Here is a 23,170-nt window from a genome sequence, read left to right as displayed (position 1 = left end):
AGAGTGAAACCCGAACTCCCGTCCCCAGGCCCTGACCTGGTCTTAGGAGTGCTCTCACCTCTGTCCACACCAGCCACACAGGCCTTGCTGTGTTTTCAACATGACAAGCAGGCTCTTCCTTTGCGTTTACTGTTTCTGTCTAGAACATTCTACCCCCCAACAGGCCTTTGGTTCACCCCTTGGCTTTGTTCAAGTCTTTGCTTTAATGTCCCTCATCATAAGGTTTTCCCATGGCTCCTGTCATTCTTTATTTTTTTTTACGACTTTCTTTACAGAAGGAACCTCCTTAGCACCGGGTATAGGTCTGCTGTGGATTAGGTTATTTGGCTTACCCTCTTCCCCCATGAGACGAGGAACTCCCCAAGGGCAAAGGCTTCTCTCGGGTTTATTTAATAGTTCGTCCATTTCATGAAAGAACAAATGAATGGGCGAGTTCAGGAACGCAAGGCTCCATTTACTTGTATCTTTATCTTTTTCTTGGAGAAGTTAGAGTTTGGGTATTTAGGTAAAATTCTAAATATATAAACATGTGAATTGAAAAAAAAAATATCACTGGGATAGTTAAAAAGGGTGTCCACGGTGCGGCGTTGGAGACCTCCTGACTTACAAGGAACTGGGTCCAATGGGAACCTCTTTCCCCACCCTGGGCTTGGGCCCCTCCAGGAACTGACAGCTTTTCACAGCCCACCAGTCCCTGCATCACCCGGCCCAGGCTCCATGAGGTTCTGTTTGTTGTTACAGACCAAAGTCATCCAGGGCACTTCGTTCAAAAGGCAGGATGTGGGCTGTGAGCTTCCAGATCAGGGGTTCAAAGGAAATCTACTTTAGCAGCAACGTCTCCTGGGATGTTTCCCCAAGCCTCCCTGAGAGGTGGCGGGGCCTCTTAAAGGACTAATAATAGACGGGCACATCCAGTTTCCCAAACATGTCAACCTTAAAAGTGAGGGCTATTTTTTTCCTGGTTACCTTTGAATTACTATGTAGGGGAAGGACATTCTATTATTATAGTGGTGGCGCTCCACATGCTACCTCATAATGACTTACCGCTCGGTTGCTTCCAGGCAAAATTGTCATAATGGGACCCGATTTCTGTCACTACTCAGGTTTGCCCCTTTGTCATCCAGGTGCTTTGTAGTTAGGAACGTCCAACCACCGTTCCACAACAGTGGGACTGTGGGTGTATCTCTTTATCACTCCACGCTGCGCTATCCTTATCCATAATGAGACTTACTGGATCTACATAAGGTTGTCGTTGGGACTAAATAAGACAACACCAGTACCTGACGCTTAGTGCCTTGGAACACATATTGGGCATGGGTAGGGATAAATGGGTGCTGGCTTTTAAATATTTGTTCACTCACCTGTTCACCCACTCACTCCTTCAACCAATATTTGTTTGGCTCTTAGGTGTCAGACTCTGAGCCGGACACCCAGTGACAAGATGGTAAGCAGCTTCCTCTAGCACAGCATCTCAGCCAACTGAAGGTGCTCATTGTCCAGTGCAGTGCTTCATTCCCAGATGATAGGGATTGGAGAGAGAAAGGCAGGGTATGGACAGGGCCTTGGATAACTCCCGGTTGCATCTCGAGACAGTTGCCACCCTCTTAGCTTTGTCCCTGTCTTCCGGGATGCATCAAGGAGAGTGTCTACTGAGTTGTCTATTCATGTGTCTTGGTCATCTCTCTGAGGTTTGCCAATCTTTTCTCTAGCAGGTAATAGAAGGCCTCTGTCTTAGATGCTTTAGGTGGATGAGTAACAGGAAAGGTTTTCACAATACCTCTTGCTACTCATATTTGAATAGATCAAACCAGATAGACTTGTTAAAAAAAATGGTGCACAAATATGACCAGAATTTGTAAAGATGAGTCCCAAGTGAATTAAATTTGAGGAAACACTGAACTATTAAATATCTCTATTAGCCCCATTTTACAGTTGAGGAAACAGAGTCTCCGTGGAAGGGAAGAACATAACATAGGGAGAGATTTCTTCTACATATTCAGGCAAGCAAACCCAAGAATCTTCTTTGTGGTGGAGTTAAATATATATAAAACAAAGATCGCTCCTCCCCTACCTCTGCAGAACGTGTGGATGTATGTGTGTGTGTAAGGGTGTGCAGCCACAGGCCTTTCCGGATGAGTGGCAGAGAGAGCCCATCCCTCCAGGAGACGCGTGCAGAATGACCAATGGGATGCATGGGGGTGGATGGGTACCAGTCTCTCTGCAGAGGCCAGGGTGGAATCTGCTGGGCCCTCGGCTCCCCTTCTCCCCCTCCTAATCCCCCAAGGTCCTTCCGCTGTCGTTACTCCCCAGGGCGGAGGCACTGAGGTGCTCATCTCCTTAAAGCAAACCAGGACCTCAGGACCGAAGACTGGGTAGGGGGCGAGGCTCGGGGCGAGGCTCGGAGCAGGCGAACGCAGGCTGCGGTCCCCGCGCCGCAGCGCTGCGGCTAACCCTTCGCTGGGAGGCCGGCAGCCGCGGGGGGTGCCAATATGTAAAGCAGCTGGCGGCGCTGGGCGGGGCCTAGGCGCGATGCAAATGAGGGAGGCGGAGCCCGGGGCAGGCTCCGCCTCCCTCCCCCGCAGCTGGGGCCAGCGGTGCCAAGCGCAGCTGGACCAGCGGCAGCAGCTGGGCGAGTGACAGCCCAGCTCCGCGCGCCGCCGCCGCCAGAGCCGGCGCAGGGGAAGCGCCCGCGGCCCCGGGCGGCAGCAGCGGCCGCCTCCTCCCGCGCCTGCCGGGCCCCGCAGCCCGCGGTCCCGCGGCCCCGGGGCCGGCACCTCTCGGGCTCCCGCTCCCCGCGCGCAAGATGGCTGACCCGGCTGCGGGGCCGCCGCCGAACGAGGGCGAGGAGAGCACCGTGCGCTTCGCCCGCAAAGGCGCCCTCCGGCAAAAGAACGTGCACGAGGTGAAGAACCACAAATTCACCGCCCGCTTCTTCAAGCAGCCCACCTTCTGCAGCCACTGCACCGACTTCATCTGGTGAGAGCGCGCCGGCGCAGGGCACCTTCCCCGGGGCCCCCCGAGGGCAGTGCCGCGCGCGGGGACCCCCTCTCCGAGCCCTCGGTGCTCCCGAGGGAGAAGCCACGCCGGTACCCCTCGCCCCAGGCTCTCCCCTGGACCCTTCGGGCCCGAACTCCCTGATGGACAGTCCCGCAGGTGCCCTGCCCTCTGGTCCCAGACGGCTGGCTGGGAGGCACCTCCTGCCCTCTCTTGCCCCCAGGAGCCTCTAGGGCACCTAGGGGCAGCATCGCGGGCGCCTTTTCGCCGGCTGGTTCGGAGCACCGAGTGTCTGTCCCACCTCCGCAGGGCAGCCCCTCGGGTGCCCTCTCTCCTGGGGTTCCCTACCGCTCTGCCTTCTTCCGGGCTCCAGGCGCCCCAACCCTCACCCCTCCTTTCCCGGGGCAGCACCCCGAGGGGAGGTGTCCTCTGCCTATCTCCCTGAGGGCATGGGACAGCCTTTCCTCCTCCGAGTCCCCAGAGCAGTTCCCTGGGTTTATCTCTTATTGCGCCTCCCCGAGGGCCTGGGTTCCCTGCCCACTGATCAGTCCTCCCCCTCACATCACTGCGGGGGAGCCCTTTCTTCTCCCTGTCCCTTCAGGCATGGGGCGTCCTTTTCACCTTCCTAGTCCCCAGGGGCCACCGCCACTGCCTCGGGGTCCCTCTCTTCCTCCCTCTGCCTGGGTCTGTATTTCTTCTCTTTGCCCGAAGGCGCTCGGGGCATCTCTACGGCAGGTCTCTAGCCTGCCTTCCGCCCCCACTCCAACGGAAATGCTCACCACCCCCCCCATCCACGCCCCCATCCTGCCACCTGGTGGTCGCAGTCCCCTCTGTCTTGCTCCGGTGACGGAAGGTGGGGGTTACCGCCGAGTTGCCACCTACGCCCACCTCCCCAAGGCGGAAGGCTCTTGGGCACCCGCCTGTGGCTGGGAGATTGCACCTGGCCTAGAGGGCAGGGGAGGCGAGCGGGTGACTGTGGGAGAACCAGCTGGTGGCTGGGCCCCTCTGGCTGACATGCCTCCTTCTGCCTTCGCAGGGGCTTCGGGAAGCAGGGATTCCAGTGTCAAGGTAGGCTCTGGGGCTTTGGGGATGCCGTTGGTGGGAGGAGGGGGTGAAAAAAGACTTGACCGAAGTGATGGAGTTGGTGGAGCGGAAGGAATCCCGCCTGTCAGAGTGACCTCCCAGGCTAGGAATTCTTCACCATAAAAGGGTCCTTTTAGGAAGTGTATGTGTATGGGACAGTGATGCTCCATTCAGGAAAGGCCCTGTGGAGCTGGAGGCCCTAAAAGTGGAGGAAATGCATCCATCCTTTGTCCTTTCCCAGGAATGGAAGAGTGCAAAGGGGTCCCATCCTGCTTGAGTCTCCGGAGACCCTTTTTGGGAGGAGCTTTCTTGCCCCCTTTCCTGCTTATTACCCGTTCTCATCGCACGGGGAAGTTTTGCTTCTTCTCCTGCTTTGCAGAGGTCTCCGCAGGTGGCTGCCTCCTCTGCAGATGGCGCCTCCCCTAGAAAAGCAACTGTGGTATCCCCTGAGCCGCCTCCTCCTCTGAAAGAAGTGGTTCCAGATGGGGTGCCTCTCAGATCCTGGTTTAAATTGTCCTTTCTATCTTGTGGGTAGAAACAGGAAAGACTCCCAAGTTACCTGGGTCCTTGCATCGGGTCTGAGACCCTGGACTCGAGCCAGGTATACCCAACCTATTTTGATCAGGTGTAAAGTGACCTTGGGTGGTGTCGGGGTTACAAAGTGGGCTCTCCAAAGCCATCTCATGCAAGGACTTGTTTATCCCCTAAGAGAGGTTAAACATTTTGTGAATTAGATGTCAGCATTTTAGAACGGGGAGGTTTCACATCCATCTGAATTTCCAACTTCTACTTTGCTGAGAAATAGTCTCCCTTTGATGTTAGAGCAATCATTTGGAACGGAGAGCAGCTGTTTTTGTAGCCAGGGGCACTCATGTTCACCTTTTTGTCCCAGTTCATTCCCACCTGGCCTGCTTCATCCCCTTTTTGGCCCCTGGAGGTATTTGAATTTGCAACCTCTGGTCTGGAAATTTTGTTTTCCCCCCTCCACCCCCACTTTTAGGCAAGAGCAATTGAGTTTGATGAAAAATGGCACATTTCTACTATATGACCCCGGGGTCAATTGAACACCCCGGGTTTAGACAAGAAGAAGAAAGCACTTGAGTGATGGAAGGTTTGAAATATGACTTGGCACTCACCAAGGTTTAGTGGTTGCCTTGACTCTCCAGGGAAAAGCCAAGAGATCCCTGGTGAGTGGGGGTGGCATTGTGAGTTGTGTACACGCTGGAGCATGGCACTGCTGTCCTCTGAGATGCTGGCTCTTTTCTGATATCTGGGGCAGGGCAGACTCAATGCCCCTGCCTTTCTTACCAAGATTTGGAGCCTCAATCCCATGCCACCCACCAGAGGACTTCCCAGATCCCTTTTAATGGCAAACACTTGGGCCCAGGTACAAATGACTTGGATCGCTTTCTAGAACTTTGTCTGACCCCTCCCCCACCCCCAAAGAAAATACCAGTGGCAATCTGGTGCCCGAATGTGTCGTTTCTTCTCTGAGATTGCCTTTCAATTCCACAAATGGGTTTCTGTCTTTGTGTCTTGCTGAGGTCAGGGGTGACTTTTAAACATTTTTTTTTGCAGCTGCTCTCCTGGGCTGTGAGCTCTGCCATTATTGATGGCGAGGAAAGTCACTTTGGAATGTGTGGGTTTGGCACGTCAGAAGCAGGAGACCCTTTTGTTCAAAGCCTGGGAAATTTAGGAATTGATAGGAATTTTCTGATGTAATGAGAAAGAACGAATTAAAATTTCTAATGAAGTATGGATACTTTAGAGATAGGAGTGCCTTTCTTATTTATTTATTTATTTATTTATTATTTTTGGAGAATGGATTGAACCCAGGAGTGCTTAACCACTGACCCACATCCCCAGCCCTTTTTATATTTTATTTTGAGACAGGGTCTTGCTAAGTTGCTGAGGCTGGCTTTAAACTCATGATCCTCCTTTCTCAGCCTCCTGAGCCGCAGGGATTACAGGCCTACACCACCACACCCGGCCCACTTTAAATACATTTTTTTCTTTTTATTTTTTGTGGTTGTAGATGGAAATCATGCCTTTATTTTATTTGTTAATTTTTATGTGCTGCTGAGGATTGAACCCAGTGCCTTATGCATACTATCACTTTGCTACTGAGCTGTAGCCCAGCCCCTGGCCCACTTTTTAAAAAATTTTTTTTTAGTTATAGATGGACACAGTACCTTTATTTTATTTGTTTAATTTTTATATGGTGCTAGGAATCGAACCCAGTGCCTCATGCATGCTAGGCAAGTGTTCTACCACTGAGCCACAATCCCGGCTCCCCTGGCCCACTTTTTAAAAAAAATCTTGTGAATCATCTTCTTTCCCCTCACCCTGTGGGCATGTGCAGAGGCTACCAAGTAAGTTAATGTGGGGTTGAATCATGACTTTGAGACTTAATTACTTTCTTTGTACCTCAGATTCTTTATCTGTAAAATGGGGCCAATAACAGTACCCACCGTAGAGTTGCTGAACAGCTAGCTGTAAGTCATTACAATATTTAAGATGCTTGGACCAGAATGTGGTGCAGGATTGCCTCTCAGGAAAGAATCAGCTGTTACAATTGTCTCCAAACTACCTGCCAGGGTAGGGCAGCTCTGTAGGGTTGCTTTGCCATGGAACTGTTAGCTGAGTAAGAGTCGACATTCAGCTGTGTTGCTGCGTACATTGACAGTGTATTTCACTTGGGTCGGAATAGGGAGGTGAAGAGAGCGGGTGTGACTGATTGTCAGTCCCTGGAATTGAGATATTTAGGATGGGGTATATCCAGGAAGGAACGAAATTGATCCCTGGCATTGAGCATTGCCTGGGATTAATTCTGGAATCATAGAGGAGCGCCTTCTTATCTGATTATTTCTGGTACCAGATATTTCCTCTTAAAGTGAATCCTACTTAGAATGGGATCAACTATTTTTAATAGAAAACACATTAGGCTTTATTTTTTTTTTTTCACCTAAGTCAATAGTCCAGAGAGAGCCCAAGATCCTTCAAAAGGACAGACACACACTCAGGGTCACTTGTGCAAGTCGATTCCAGAGACTTCTCGGCCTGCGTCCTCTTAGCCAGAACCTGATCACAGGGTCCCACCTGCTGCCTGGGAGCTGGTGGGAAATTCAGGTAGCCATGTTCCCAGCCAAGAGCTGGCTGGGGGAGGGGAGTTTCCCTTTCTAAAGTAGAAACACAGAGGGGATAAACCTTCTGCCTTTCTTGTGTGGGAGGTGTGTGGGCTGATCCTAAGGCAAAGAGGCCAGAGAGAGCCGCCCCCAGGCTCCATTATGCTGTCACGCAAATTGGGGATGTTGGTGTGAGCTGGGAGTGGACCGATGGAGAAGTTCATAAACTGTGGGAAATTATGGATTTTTATGTGCTCAGGGGAGCTGAAGAATAGATTTTCTTGCTTTTGTGCTGCGACAGGACAAAACTCTAAGGTGACTGCTACATAATTTCTCCCTTTCAGTTTTCACTCTCTTTTAAAATAAAACCACTCTCTGGAAGGTAGTTTAACAGTGCTTCCGGTGACAGGGGATTGGGACTGAGGATCCCCGTTGTGACATTGCCTGCATTCTGGATTAGAAGTGGGATCCCTCACACAAGCAGACTGCTCTATCTTCTCTGGCATTCTTTAGAAGAGCCTAGAACCTGCTGTTTATGCTTTGGTTATAATTGAGACGAGCCATTGTGGGTGGAATTCAAAAATTCTTCGCCCAAGAAGATTTTGCAGTTTTTCAGAGAGAAAATTTATTTATGTATTTGTTTGTTTGTTTATCTGTAAGAAAGTCACTTTAGTAGAAACAGACTGACAAATAATAAAGATCCAAAATACATAGCGTGAGATTGGAGTTAGATGGAGCTGGGCTCATATCTCTGATCTGCCACCTACTCACTGTGTGACCTTTGGCAAATCATTCCCTTTGTGGTAGCCGGGGTCACCTCATCTATAAAATGGGGATCATGATGCCTACTTTATAGGGTTATGGGGGCGGGGACTAAGGAGGGCCTGCCAGAAATATCCACCTTAAGTATGAATGGCTGTGAGATGATCATTTTTACTGGATAGTGATAGCAAACTGTGTCAAAGTGGGAAAGAGTTAATTCTGGAACACACTAAATGACTATGCTTGTTTCATGTGCTTAGATGGGGTTTCTTTTTAGGTCTGTTTCTCTATAGGCTCTGAGTGACGCCAGCGAGTACACGGTTCAGTGTCTCGAGCTGGAGAGCCAGGCCTGGTGAGCACCATCTATCCTCGTGAGAAAGATCTGAACTTGCCGTGGACTCTCTAGCAAAACCCCAGGGCGCTAATTTTCTGACTATGAAGAGCTAGAATGGATGATGATGATGAGTAAATCCTCTTTTTCCCTTTCCTGTGCAGATTCAAAAACTCCTTTTTTTTATGTTTCGCATTGAAATTATTATAAATCTTAAAGTGTCACATGAATCCAACTAGTTGTATTTGTTTCCACCGGATAGCAACCCTACAGAGCAGAAGCTTATTTTAGTGTATGATTAGCATATATATATAGGTTAGAATCTTTTTCATGTAATCAAAGAGGAATGAGTTTGAGTGTAGCTCCGTGGTTGAACATTAGCCTCACATGTGCAAGGTCCTAGGTTCAATCCCCCAAACACACACACACACACACACACACACACACACACACGTAAAAAGCGAATCAAAGGTTAATTTTATTTTGAGCGTAGTTTTCCCTACGGATTTACAATATAACACTGTGTACTTCAGGTTGAACTTTCTCAGTAAAATCATAAAGAAGGCCATTAAAAAAAAATGACTAAGTCCGTCAACATGTTGTCGGATACCTCTAATCCCAGAGGCCTGTGAACCAAACCCCACTCACCTTTTGGCCCATTTTGAATGGGTCCTGGGGGGTTTCAATGAGGATAAAAGATAGAGAAGCCTTTTGACTTTGGGTTGGATAATTTGGCTCTTTTCTTTTTCTCACCTGAAGTGGGATTTCAGGCTTAGTGTCCCAATTGAAATGAGAATCTCTGGAGTGGGTTAACGTTGGGTCTTAAAAAGGAGGGCTGATTCTGTTGGAGAGGCAACAGAAAATTCATTTTGAGCTGTAGAGCCCTCCAGGGATGCCTGAAGCTTTGTCACTGAGCAGCAGAATGCCTTTCTAAGTAAATATGGAAAATATGACCTTTGAAAATCTAGTTGATGTGATATACAGGTTCTTAGAAACTAATTAAAATATATTATTTGCAATACCAGTGATACTCCAGGTGTTGCCCGGAACCAGCTGTGGCATGTTTATAATGTATTGAGGTCGATAAAGGAAAACACATAAGAGAAGGTAATTGGCCAAGAAATGAACTTAGGGTTTGGAAATGATTTGTGCACATTCTTGCTGTGGGAATACCTCTACACTCTCTTTCTCTGTCCCTGTCTCTGTCCCCTCTCCATACACATACAGACGCACAGGCAGGCATGCACACACATGTAAGTAGATCATTGCATCGTAATTCTGAAAAATATGCATTTCCTTTTGATACTTTTCAGTTGTCTTTCTAAGTTAAATTATGGAGTATTATTTTTAAATCCACGACCTGGTCTTTGGATTCTGTAATACAGTTAGTTTTGGGGTGCACAGGAGGATCCTCTGAAAAGTGCACCAGCTGAGGATGGCTTGGGCCATCCTTCAAAGGCTTGGGCCCTTGTCAGTTTGGGCATTGGGTATAACATCATGTATTCTTTGACTTCATTCATCCTATTTCTCCATTGAAAGTGTGTGATATTTCATAGATGGAATGCTGGCCTTTTTACAGAGAATACAACACAAAAGTGTTTATGTGTGGCATTTGGAGGTGTGATGGCTCTCTGAAAGTCTGCAGGAAAGTTGTCTTTTCACCACATACATACAGTTTCCACTTATTCATCCTTCCATTTATTCATCCATCTATCCATTGACCTTTCATTCATTCATCCATCCATCCATCCATCCATCCATCCATCCCTCCATCCATTCATTTCTCCCTCCCTCCCTCCATCCATGCATTCATCTTTCTATCCATCCATCCATCCATCCATCTTTCCATCCATCCATCCATTCATTCATCCATCCATCCGTTCATCCATCTATCCATCCATCATCCATCCCTCCCTCCCTCCCTCCATCCCTTCATCCATCCATCCATCCATTCATCCATCTTTCTAAAAAGCATTCACTGATTAAATTGTATGTGTCAGGAATGATTTTTGATTTCAGGAAATAATGCTGAATGCTTTTAGGGTGATCTCTACTATCATGGAGCTTACAATGTGGTGATGGGAGATAAGGCTTTCTTCAAATCATGGCACCAAGACTTAATTTCACTTTTATTAAGTATTTTGGAGGAAATGCATGAGGTGCTATGAGACCGTGTAATGGGAGATCAACCTCTGTAATGGCTGGAGATGGAGTCGGGAAATTCTTTGGTCTGGGAATTAAAAAAAAAAAACCAACATTCCAAGTTCCCATTCTCTGAGGTAACTGGGAAAAGCCCACATTATCAGGGTCTAGAGCTAAAAATCTGTGGTGCGGGGGCTGGGGTTGTGGCTCAAGTGGTAGAACGCTTGCCTAGCACACGTGAGCCATCTGGGTTCGATCCTCAGCACCACATAAAGAAATAAAATAAAGATATTGTGTCTACCTAAAACTAAAAAATAAACATTAAAAAAATGTATAGTGTGAAACGGTTCATATGCTGCATAAAGATATGCAAGAGGCTTACCTTTGAGATGGATACTTGTGTTGGCAATATTTGTGCTGGGCTCCTGTGGAGGAGCCCAGCTTTTGCTTGTGCCGTGGCTGCAAGAGGAGACCTGGGCAGCAAGAGAGAGCCACTCAAATTGGCCTTCCACGCAGTGAGGGATGCACCGAACGTCATCTCTTCTTGGTTAGGAACCCTGATGATGAGCTGACTCTCTCCCCCCCCCCGCCCCCCAGGGTTTGCAGTTTGAGATGGCTGTTCTAAAGCTGAAAAATAAGGCTGTTTCCGAGGTGAAAGAGCAAATTTGAGCCAATAGGCAGCAAATAAAAAGAAAGACCAGAACAGAGTGGAGTACCCGTTCCCAGGGGCCCAGGATTACTGGCATTATTTCAGATCCACCCCTCACCCCGGGTCTCTCCCTGATGTATTGCGTATCGTTGCTTTGTCTTAGACAGTGTTTTCTCTCATTTGAAGATTTTTTTAAAAAAATATTTTTTTTTACTTGTCAATGGACCTTGATTTTATTTATTTATATGCGGTGCTGAGGATGGAACCCAGTGCCTCACACATGCCAGGCAAGTGCTCCACCACTGAGCTACAGCCCCAGCCCTGAAGATATTTTTTTAAGTGGTTTCATGACCTACAGCATTAAATCACACGTGGAGAACCATCCTTTGTTCACTTGCTTTCCGTCTTCCTATTAAGTAGGGAGTCTCAGTTTGGTGCTGTCTGACTTTTAACATCTTTCGGACACGAATATGGACACCTAGTCAGTATTCATTGAGTTTTCTTTATTATAGAGGAAGAATAGGGAGTTATGAGAATATAAAGAGAACTTAGTTTCTGTCTGTAATCCTACTTATTTATTTCTGTCTGTAATATAGAGTCTTACATATTTATTTATTTTCTAATTTTACCCAGTTTGGATCTTGGACCTCCTGGGCCTCGGGGCTGGATTTGGCCCTAGCTTTTCCTCCTGGTGGATCGGGAAAGAGACTTTCCATGTTCTTCTGGGAAATATCTGTGTTGGAGGCTCACTCAGTGTTGCAGGGGGTTGAGAGGTGCAGCCACACACAGGGCCTGGTAGAGGTGGTAGCCTGGGTTCAGGATCAATCATGATGTGTTGTTACCTTTTCACGTCTTCTCCTGATTGCTTGTGTCTCTTGGTACCTCCTTTCCCCTCGGCCCACAGGCAGAAAGTCGTCCTACTGAGTCCTATGAGGAGCTCACACCCAGACCAGGAGGGTTCTGGGCCCGTCCTGTGAATCCTGGCATTTGCTAAGTAGATGGAAATCGCATTGGCCAAGGAGTAGATCCGCAGCGTTAGTTATTCAGCGACGACCATGTTCTGTGGGGGATTCCAACGTTCTTTCTATTTTTCCTGGTGCTGCTGAGAAACTAAACTTTCTAGAAAGACACCATAAAATTGGGCTTGAGACTTCAGGCTGCAACATCACACAGACCTGATTTTTAAATCTTGATTCTCTCTTCATCACTCTGTGACGACCTGGAGGCAGGTGAGACAGGATCCTCCCTTTTACCCGCCCACCCATTCATCCATCCTCTCTACCCAACTGCTGTTCCATCCATCCATTCATCCATCCATCTGTCCATCTATCTATTCACTCGATAAATATTTATCAAGTGCCCACCAGAGATCAGGTACCATTGTAGGCATTGGAACTAGAGCACCGAATCAAAACAGTGTCCCCTGTGCCCCCATGGGATTTACATCCTAGTAGAAGGAGGAGAGCCATAGACCAACAGCACAGAGCACATGTGCAACATGAGGTCGGGTGGCAGTCAGGACTTTCAAGAGAAACAAGACCATGATGTTGACCTTGAAGATCAGTTCTCTTGGACTTTGGAAGGGAGAACAGCACATGGCCAGTTGGTTCTGACACACACTGCAAAATGCTACACTGTGGGCATAAAACACTTTGGATGGCCTCCCTCCTCCTCTGGGAGGGGTGGAGAAGATGCCACAGAGAATGTGATACTTGGGCACAGTCTCACGGTGGGAGCAGGAGTTCCCAGATTGACCAGGGGGTGGGGGACAGAGGAGGGAGTTTTAGGCAGGGGAGAGCACAGGTGGAGGCTTGGGGGAAGGGAGCAGCTGGTGGGAGATGAACACCACGTTGCAGGTTCTGAGCCTCGTGGAAGTGTCATGACCAGGGAGTGAGGGTTGACATGGTTTGAAAGGGGGATATATGTATGGGCTGAATGAAATGATCCAAGAGCATCATGAGATGCATTTGGAAATGATAACTGCCGTGACTCAGGCCTTGACATTCCAGGCTCGTGGGGTTAGAGGTCATTTAGGAGAACCTGAAATGGCCACTCAGGAGCATCGGGGGAGTGTCACCGGAACATCTCGGGGCTGTTGCTATATATATATATATTGTTGCATCCTAGGAGAGGTTTGGAATTCCGTGTCAGTCATGACGTGGATCTTCTTGTTTTTTGCAGGGGGTGGTTACTAGGTTATTTTTGTGGTTCTAACAATAGGGATCCCTCCCTTCCCTGCACCCTTAGGTGAGTTTTCCTCTGGAAGGAATCCTCCCACTTCTTCTCTCTTTCCTGCTGCCGTCACTTCTCCAGCAGCGCATGGTCACGGGGCGCGGGGCGGCGATGAGTTTGTGCCTGGGAGACGGACAGGCTAAGGCTCCAGCTCCTCGCCGGAGGACCTTGACCACGTTACCTACACTCTTTGTGCCTTCGCTTCTTGCTAGCTAAAAGGAAATCATGATGGCACCGAGTTTACAGAGCGCGGGGAAGTGTTTCTTTGGCACCTTGCTTGACCTGCAGCGAGCAGTTCATAGAAGCAGCCATATCTGTTCCTCTTGGACTGGGCACTGCCCTTGGCCTTGATGGAGTTGATAATCGTCTGCGGGGGAGCGAGATCCGAGCTCCTAAGGCAGGAGGGGAGGATAAGAACGGTCGTGCTTACCGTGCCCTGGTCAGTAGCCTCGGGACGGGTGGATCCAGGAGAGAGATGCTTAGCTGGGACCAGAGAGGTGACGTGATTGGGGTGAGGAAGAAAAGAGTTCCGAGAATCTCTTTTCCAGCTTGCGATGTTCTTGTTTGTGGGAAACCTCAGAGAGTTGAATGGAAACCTGTTGATCACCCCACCTCATTTTGAAAAAACACACCGATGTCATTTCAACTTTGAACACATCTCTAGCCATGTCATCTTTTGCATTCTAGTTCCTTCGCCCTTTGAGTGGAGTTTTTCTGCACTCTCCTGAGTTGAAGCTGGCAGAGAGCATGGCGGAAGCTGGAGGGCACAGACTGTTGCTTGTCTGGTTTTCTTACTGAGGGTGGCGATTTCCGTGACTAGCCTGTATCCAAGGTCCTGCTGTCCTCTGAGATTCAGGCAGTCATGCAAACAAGAATTCTGTTGTTTATCAGGTTATTTATTTATTTATTGGTGGGTATTTTTTTTCTTGTGGGGAACAGTTATCTGGATAAATTGAATGTCAGAGTTTTTGCCTGGGGCTTTGATGATTCTCTCTGGGCCACCCAGTACTCTAAGGAAAGCAGGATCGGCACAGGGTGGTGAGGGGCCTGTTCTTATTTCAGCTGGACATCCATTCCCTAGAGGTTGGCTTTCCATTATTTCTGGGATTAAGACCCAGTCTTTGATCTGGAAACTTCCAATCTCTCTTTTCTCTCTAGCTGGAGATCCAGCTGGTTTTTCTGCAGTCATGACACAGCCTTGCCCACCACAGGACTTTTGTATATGCTCTTTCTTTCTTTCTTTTTTTTTATATTTATTTTTTAGGTCTAGATGGACACAACACAATACCTTTATTTTTATGTGGTGCTGAGGATCCAACCCGGGCCTGTCCGTGCTAGGCGAGCGCTGTACCGCTGAACCACAGTTCCAGCCCTGTACATGCTCTTTCTTTAGCTCGAATTCCTCTCTCTCTTCCCCCGTCTTCCTCTGCTCACCTCCTGCTCTTCCATGAAGGCCAGTGTCTTCTTTGGAGAGGCGTCCCCTGACCTTCCAAATCAGGTTCCCCTGGGACACTCTCCTAGTTCCTTCTCATTTACATTTTCTAAGTATGTACCCACGTGTCCTGTTCATCTGGCAGATGTCTTCCTCCCTGGAGTGTCGGTTGCGTGAGAGTCAGGACCACATCAGTCTCGTTTTCCCCTGTTCCCACGTGCCTCCCTTCATTCTTGGTCTATAGTATGTGCTCAGTAAACACCTGCTAACTGAATGAATCATACAGGGGAGGAAATGAATGGATGGAAGCAGTCATTTGATTTAGGCATTAGTGTGTAGCTTAATGAACTTCTGCAATCTGAACACATCCATGGAACCAGGACCCAGGTCAACAAACAACGTTGCCAGCACCTTCCACAGACTCTCCCTGAAGAATAATCATTATCCTACCCCCTTTTACCTGTGATTACTTTCACCCATTCCTAAAATTCCGTCAAATAGAAGAATCATATAGAACGTAGACACATGCACATTCATGCACATACATGAATGGAATCTCTATGATTCCATTCATGTATGTGCATTTCTCTGTTATGCATATTACACTTTATAAAAAATTCAAAAGGTGCAGAGTTTTGAATTACTGAGGAGGAGCATGAGAAATGTTCATTGGGACTTTTCAGTTTTGCAGGAAGAAGTGAATTCCCCAGTGGAAGACAGGCTCCTTCTGGAGTCACCCATGGAGAGATTTTGCCATTTTTTGCCTTCTTGGTGGGAGGGGGAGGGGGAGGGGGAGCATCTGCTTCCTGTTTCAGTGTTGCCCATCAGTTGCAAACTGTGCCACAAGGCAGCCAGGGCCTCCTGACAATTTTCCTACCCATTAATTTAGCTCTGTTAAATACCCGGGAAACTTGAGCTCACCGACTATTTTTAGGACTTACATTTGAGAAATCCTATGTTTGTTAGAAGGTATTAGTAAGAATCTGCTAAAGCTGCTGTAACAGATAAGCCTTGAAGTCCCTGTGGCTTGACAGAAGTCTGTTTCTCATTTGCATCGCAGACCAGCGGAGGTGATCCTGGTCAGGCGATCTTCCACTTTGCCTGTTCTACCCGCCCCAGGGTCCTCTCCATTGGGCCTGTGGATGGGGGCCAGGATCGTGAGAAAGCACACTCATTGTGTAACCGCTTTCCCAGGAAGGGACATGTATCACTTCAGTATCCATTCTGCTGGTCAGAACTCAGGCCTGGGGCAGAACCAGCTTCAGGGGTTGCTGGAACATTTGGGCTGACTCTGGGTTCAGGAGAAGGAGTCAGGTTTTGGGAAACACAGCAAACCCTGCCCCAGTTCCCCCAAAGTCCAGGTTTCCCATTGCTTCCTTTAGGGGGGTGATGTATCCAATTTTATCTCTTGCTTGACCAGTACAACCGAGCTGTGAAACTCCAGAGCTCTTTATCTTATCAAACATTCTCGGGGACATTTGGGGGAGAGCAAGTTCCGTTTGCGTTACTAAAGAGCAGAATAAAGCAGCCCTCTTCTTGTTTTTAGCTGTGAGATCCATTTGGTCCTTGTCAGAACGTCCAATTTTCTATCGACCAGCATTCTCGCTTCCTCTGGTGGCCAGTGGACATTCTAGATACTACTGTTGCAGCCTGGGGTAGGCAGGACCACAGGATTGTCCTTTCCTATGGCTTATTTGTTCTCTCTCACACAGAAGAGAGCTCTTTGGTGCTTCTACTTCCAGATATTTGGCCGGACACCCAACAAATGAATTATCTATTGTTGTTGAACAAAACTCAGTTATTAGTGGCTGAAAATAACCTTCATTTTATTTAGCTCTCGTTTCTGTGGGTCAGTAATTCTGGCTGGGTCCGGCTGGAAGGTGGTCAGCCCGTTCTTGGCTGGGTTCACCCACGAGCTGGGGCCTCAGCCTGGAGGCTCTGGGACAGCTGGACCTTTCTCCACGTGGTCTCTCATCTTCTAGTAGGTCCATTCGAGCTTGCTCCCGTGGTGGTGGGTCTGTCCCTGGGCACAAACAGAGGCTGCCTGGCTTCGTGAAGTCTCTGCTCAGACGCCGTCGTCGGTTAGTAAAAGCAAATCACAAGCTTGCCCCAGAAACAAAGGCGGAAATAGAGGAGAGAATAAATTCATCCTCTTGATGGGAGAAGCTGCAAATAATTTGTGACATTTTTGGAGCCTACCACCTCAAGGTCAAAGTAGCCTTTGGGAGTGTTTAGCTCTCTAAAACATGCTTCAGTGTGCATCTCCCGAAATGAACTTGAATCTGTAGCAGGCCCCTGGACAAATGCTTACTGCTTAGACCTGGCAATGAGAGGACCTCATTAGGAAGGGGTGAGGCCAAATGAGATGAAAAAGAATACAGCTAGGACTTAGTGCTCGCAAAGTGCTGAATTATCCCATTACCCTCACTGCTGAGTACTACTAGTACTCAGTACTACTCAGTACTACTCAGTAGTATAGTAGTACTACGGAGTACTAGCACTCAGTACTACCACCACCACCACTTGGCCCTGCAGAACTGGAGAGAAAGAGGAAAGAACTACTAGTACTCAGTACTACTCAGTACTACTCAGTAGTATACTAGTACTACTGAGTACTAGCACTCAGTACTACCGCCACCACCACTTGGCCCTGCAGAACTGGAGAGAAAGAGGAAAGAACTACTAGTACTCAGTACTACTCAGTACTACTCAGTAGTATAGTAGTACTACGGAGTACTAGCACTCAGTACTACCACCACCACCACTTGGCCCTGCAGAACTGGAGAGAAAGAGGAAAGAACTACTAGTACTCAGTACTACTCAGTACTACTCAGTAGTATACTAGTACTACTGAGTACTAGCACTCAGTACTACCGCCACCACCACTTGGCCCTGCAGAACTGGAGAGAAAGAGGAAAGAACTACTAGTACTCAGTACTACTCAGTACTACTCAGTAGTATACTAGTACTACTGAGTACTAGCACTCAGTACTACCGCCACCACCACTTGGCCCTGCAGAACTGGAGAGAAAGAGGAAAGAAAAGAAGGCCCCCGCTCTTGGGGGAGAGATCTGGGAAAGAGTCAGAAGTGCAAGGGGACTTGTGGATGAGGTCTTGGGACCTACCGGTCATGAGCAGGGTTCGGACCTCGGCTCCTCCACTGGTCCTGGGGCACTTTTCTTGACCCTGTAAATCTTTAGTTTCCTCATCTGTGAAGTGGAGATACAGACAGCCTGCCTCCCAGGGTGCCACTGGATTCAAATAGATAGGGGCACGCAAAGAACACGAGATTGTTCATTAAATATGAGTTTTGAAAAAAAAAAAACAACAACACCATAAATTCCCAAAAGTGTCCTTGGAAAAATGTCCTGAGAATACTGTTTTCGACAGCTTTCTCATCACTGGGACCAAAAGACCTGACAAGAACAGTCTGAGAGGAGGAAAAGTTTTATTTCGGGCTCCTGGTGTCAGAGGTCTCTGTCCATGGTTGGCCAACTCCATTGCTCTGGGCCCGAGGTGAGGCGGAACATCGTGGTGGAAGAGTGCGATGGAGGAAAGAAAGCAGCTCAGGACCTGGGAGCCAGGAAGCAGAGGGAGAGAGGGTTCTATTTGTCAGGGACAAAATCAAACCCCAAAGGCACACTCCAGTGATCTACCTCTATCTCCTCCAGCCATGCCCTACCTGCTGTTACCACCCAGATCATCCGTATCAGTGGATTAATGCCCTGGTTAGGTGAAGGCTCTCCCAACCCTCTCACAACCCCGATTTTACCTCTAAACCATCTTGCATTGCTTCACACAGGAGCCTTTGAGGGACACCTCACATCTCCGCCATTACAGACACCCTTCTAACTCGGTTCTCCTCTTGCAACCCTGGTGAACGTCACTGCTCCCTGGTTTTTAAAAGTGAAGATTTTCACATGATTGTTTATGGGGTGGGGGGGGGAGGTATCTCTCGGGAATAGCACATTTGAGGGATTGAGGGAGGGGAGAAGAAGGATCTTGGCGCCATGTCTATAATGGAGGCCAAAGCTGATCCCCCGTCTGGAGTTGGGATGTCACTGCCGAAATGAGACACTGTGGATCTGCATGAAGTGGTCATCGGCTCTGGGCTGCTATTCAAGGGAGGGAGTCTCAGGAGGACGTGGCTACGAGCCATTGGACTTCAGCCCTCTCAGCAGCTGGGATATGAGCCGTGGGCCTGCAGGTGCGGGGAGGGTTTGGAGGATGCAAGATGGGACCCTCTACATGCTTCCAGGTCTCCATGAGAGGCTCAGTCCACACCAGACCTCCTTGGCTGTCTGTCAACCTGAGAAGCCTCATCATTTACAAGTGGGTTTACTTACTAAACTTGTACTCACAGACTGTATCTGACCAGAGCTGGAATAGCATTCACAGAGACTCCTAACTGGACTAGGCCTAGGGACATGGGAATGGCTTACCTGAGGCCACCCAGCTACCAGAGAGGAGAGCTGGGGTTCACAGCCAGGCAACGGGACTTCATGACTCACCTTCCTCCCCTGTGCGGTCCTCTCCCAAGTCCCAGGAGACTCTAGGCCACGTTCCAAGGCTGGTCTTCCTGGCTCCATAGCCTTGCCTGCCCATAACCCTTGCGCCATATTGTAGCTCCACTTTGGGAACTGTTTTCTTGAATTCTACTACATATATATATTTTTTTAAATTCATGGATCATCTCTCATGATAAGGCCATGAAATCAATTTAGTAAGTCACAAACACCATGAAAAAAAGTAGAATAGAAAATATCAGAATGAGTACCCTTAGGAAGGGCAACTTTTGTTCTATGAATCCTTTCTGTCGTATCCACACACCCGGGCCTGTGTGAACTGGGTCAAAATGCAAATTGTGTATCTTACAGTGGGGCTGGTCAACGTAGTTTGAAAATTGTCAAGTGTCAAGGGAAGAAAGTCCCGGAGCCTCATGAAATTGGCCCATGGGCCTGTTCAACTTAATTTATTTTCAGAGGTGATAGAAATGCCTGATTTGGAATTGGTTCTAATTAGAACTTTTATTCCTACTCCAGCACAATATCATACCCAGATTATTTAGATGATCATCTTTGAGCTTTAACCCATCACCGACGAAAGTTATTTTTTCCACGTAGAATTTGAAGCACGGCATCTGAGTTCTTAAAAAAAAAAAAAAAAAAATGGAATGATTGGTTTTGGTGGAACTGCCAGGCCTGACCTGTCACTTGGGTGAAGTGTCAGAGTGCTGTGTCAAGTGCTGGCAGAGAGCTGTCCGTCTCCTGCAGAGAGAAGGAGCTGCTTATCCTGAGGGATAATGTGGGCTGAGAAAGAAGTGTTTTATGATCAGAACCGGCACAGAGGGAGGGAGGAGGCGGGGTGGCAGGGTTGTCAGGGCCGCTGGGAGGTGGGGGAACAGCACGCTGGCACCCAGGGGGTGGGATCCCCATGGCGGGACCCTGCAGAGGGCCACCTCCAGCCGGGACTTCCAAGGGCTGCGATTCAGGGTGTCTTTAGAGTGTCTGGTGTCCCTAGGTGGGTGGGGGCCTCCGTGACAGCTGGCCTCATTGTATTTCCCTTCTGGCCCTCTGTGATTTGGGACCCAGCAGCCACAGGAGGGCCAGAGCCCTCCAGATGGGACAAAAAGTCAAGTCCAAGAGGTTAAAAAAAAAAAAAAAAAAGAAGAAAGAAATCAGGGGCTAGGCCAGTCTGAGAGAGAGGAGAGTGTGTTGGTTTCTGTAGTCCCTAGAAGGGCCTCTGAAAGTTGGGCAGATAAGCCGAAGGAATTTTCCATTTCCTGGACATCTTCAAATAAGATTTCCAATGCTGCTGACTCAAGTTGACATTTACTGAGTGCTCTCGATGAGGGTGGCTGGTCCAAGTACTTTACATATATTAACTCATTTAATCCTCCCCTTCGCCTGTGTGGTCCCTGCTCCTATTGTTCTCATTCTCTGCCGAGAGAACGGTGAAGAGCTTTCATCAGTGTGTCGTATACAGTTAGGATTTGGGTTCAGAAAAGCAAGGTGGAGCTTGAGAACAGATGATCTGGTGATGACGAGGAGGAGGAGGAGGAGGAGGAGGAGGAGGGGGAGGAGGAGGAGGAGGGGGAGGAGGAGGAGGAGGAAGAGGAGGAGGAGGAGGAGGAGGAGGAGGAGGAGGACAAAGTCATCTCACCTTTGAGGGTTGGGAGGAGCTGGTCATTTCTAAAGCTGTTTCCCTTTGAATCTGCACCTTCCATGAAGAGTTGCTGGTCTCACTCTCCCCAGCCACAGATAAGGAGACAGGCTTAGAGAAGATAAAGAGTTGGCTGGAGAATTGGATTTGGGTCGATCGGCATCACAGTCTGAGTGCCCAGCCGAGACGGTGAAGGTCGGGGTGGTCCCTGGAAGGGCGAGGCAGAGTGGCAATCGGCGGGCTCCCCGGTCCACCTTGAGGGCTGGGAAAGGGTGCTGGCCATACCATCGGGTGCAGTTGCCAACATGGGAGAGGAAGTGGAAAGTCTCTAGTGGGAGGAACGTTTCCATTAAGTGTGGTTTCTTTTTTCCAGGGAGGGGTTAACCCATCTGGGGATTTATAACCACGGTCCTGAGCAAGGAATTCAGACAGTAGCTTCTGGGTTTTGGGTCTTTCAATGGTCATGTGACCCCGTCCCCCGATTTCTTCAAGCCGAGTTGCTGGGCTGGGAGGGCTGGCTGAGGGCTGTGAACGTCCTTGGGTCATTTGGGATGAAGGAGGGACAGCCATCTAGCAGGAGCTTCCACGAAACGGTGAAGACTCCCTGAAGAACTGTCCTAATTATCTGAGGCCCCGCACTGAATGCTTCACATCCGTGATCTCCCTGAAGGTCCACAGCCCCCTAGGAGGTCTCATTATGAAGCCCAGGAAGAGACATTAAGCGACCTACCTCTGGTCTCATAGCCAAGAAGTACAGATGCGGTCTGCGTGTGCTAAGATTATATCCCGATAAATCCACTGCAAGGCTGACAATGTCCTAAGTCAGAAATGCACCATTAGCCTGAACAGACCCAGCCTCGTGGCTGGGCAGCACAGCTGCTGTGATGGTGGGGAGGACCAGGAGTGTGGTTTGCTGGGGCAGTCCAGCCTTTCAGGGGAGTGTCACACCGCACATCACTGGCGTGGGAAAAGATCACAATGCAAATCTGGAGGCCCTGTTCCCGCTGAAGGAGTATCACTTTTACGCTTTCATAAAGTGGAAAAAAAATCAGAAGTTGAACAAGCCATCCTAGGTCAGGGACCCTCTGTATTCGTTCGTCTGCTTCTGAATCTTGCAGGTTCAACCGACTCTGCCAGTGGCCCTGAGCAGGCTTTGGCCCAGGCCCAGGCCCTGGTGCATCATGGAGTAGGAAAGGCCAGGCAAAGTCTGAGATCCCTGTGTAGTGCTTCCAAACTCCATTCAGAAGGGACTCATTGTACAGGGCGGACTGGTTGGCCATCTTGGGCCACTCCATGATGTACAGGGGGTTATAGGAAAATAAAGGGTGCTTCTGCCCTTGTGCCCCCTGGCAGGTAGAGCAGATCCATAAACCAAGTATTTATAATATGGTGTGATCTGTGCTGTCACAGCGGGGTTGGGGAGGGTCCTGGAGAGACTGCACAGAGGACCCTGAGTTCTCAGTTGAGTTTTGAGGAAGAGGAAGAAGTGAAAGAGAGGAAGAATGTCGGCTAGGCTGGAGGAGAAGCAGGGGAGAGGACACACTGGTAAGAGGAAATAGTTTAAGCTCCTGGGGTGGCTTCGCTTAGAGAAGAGATTTGGAGGGGGTAGAGAGAAGGCAGGGGATTTATGAAAACAGGAGAGGAAGACCTCTAGGATTCAGAACGAGCCTGACTCTTCTCCAGGAGATAGGACTGACAGCTTTGGGTGTCGAAGGGAGAGAGGACAGGCTTGGGGACCTGGGGAGGGTGGCTTTGGGGGAGGCGGGAGGAGAGAGCACATGGGGAAATGAGAAGCAGAGAGGAAAATGTGCAGGGTATAAAAGACATTTAAAGGCCTCGTGGAGAAATTCTTGAGGGATGGTCTCTGTGATCTTGGTGAAGTAGGAAAAAAGAGAAATTTGATCTGTATTCAAATCCGTGACCCTAGGCAAATTTCATGGCCCCAGCTTCCTCATTTTTTAAAAAAGGATGAATGGTAACCGGAAGACTTAGAGTTGTCAGGGTCAAATCTGATAGTGTTTGTGCCAGGTTTGTGGCTGGTTATAGCAGGAAAACAAGTGGTTATGAATATTGTCAGCTATTGAGGGAGTTCAGATTTGGGAACTTGACAAATAGGGATCATAGATTTCAGCAGAAAATATAAGAAGAGGAGGAGGCTCGGGGAGAAGACCGCGGTGTCTGCATTGATCTGTTGGGTTTGAGACACCTGTAGTGTCCTCGGGTATTGCTGTCCATTATTGGGAATAATGAGAAGTCAG

General features: G+C 48.8%; 1 protein-coding gene across 3 annotated transcripts in view; it reads left to right on the top strand.

The window, feature by feature from the left end:
* Positions 1–2,617: 2,617 nt before the first annotated feature.
* The window catches only part of Prkcb (protein kinase C beta), a 306,972-nt gene continuing 286,419 nt past the window's right edge, over positions 2,618–23,170 (top strand). For 2 of the 3 annotated variants that reach the window (XM_078024201.1, XM_078024200.1), the window contains exons 1-2: positions 2,618–2,976; positions 4,031–4,062. In XM_078024201.1, the coding sequence (XP_077880327.1) occupies positions 2,804–2,976; positions 4,031–4,062 (205 nt within the window). In that variant the 5' untranslated portion in view covers positions 2,618–2,803. The remainder of the gene's footprint in view (positions 2,977–4,030; positions 4,063–23,170) is intronic. The other variant, XM_021725544.3, reaches the window with a different exon arrangement.

The sequence above is a fragment of the Ictidomys tridecemlineatus genome, chromosome 10 (genome assembly GCF_052094955.1).
Source record: "Ictidomys tridecemlineatus isolate mIctTri1 chromosome 10, mIctTri1.hap1, whole genome shotgun sequence".
NCBI classification, from domain to species: Eukaryota; Metazoa; Chordata; class Mammalia; order Rodentia; family Sciuridae; genus Ictidomys; species Ictidomys tridecemlineatus.
The sequence above is the reverse complement of the archived record's forward strand: the minus strand, read 5'-3'. Positions and strand labels throughout refer to the sequence as shown.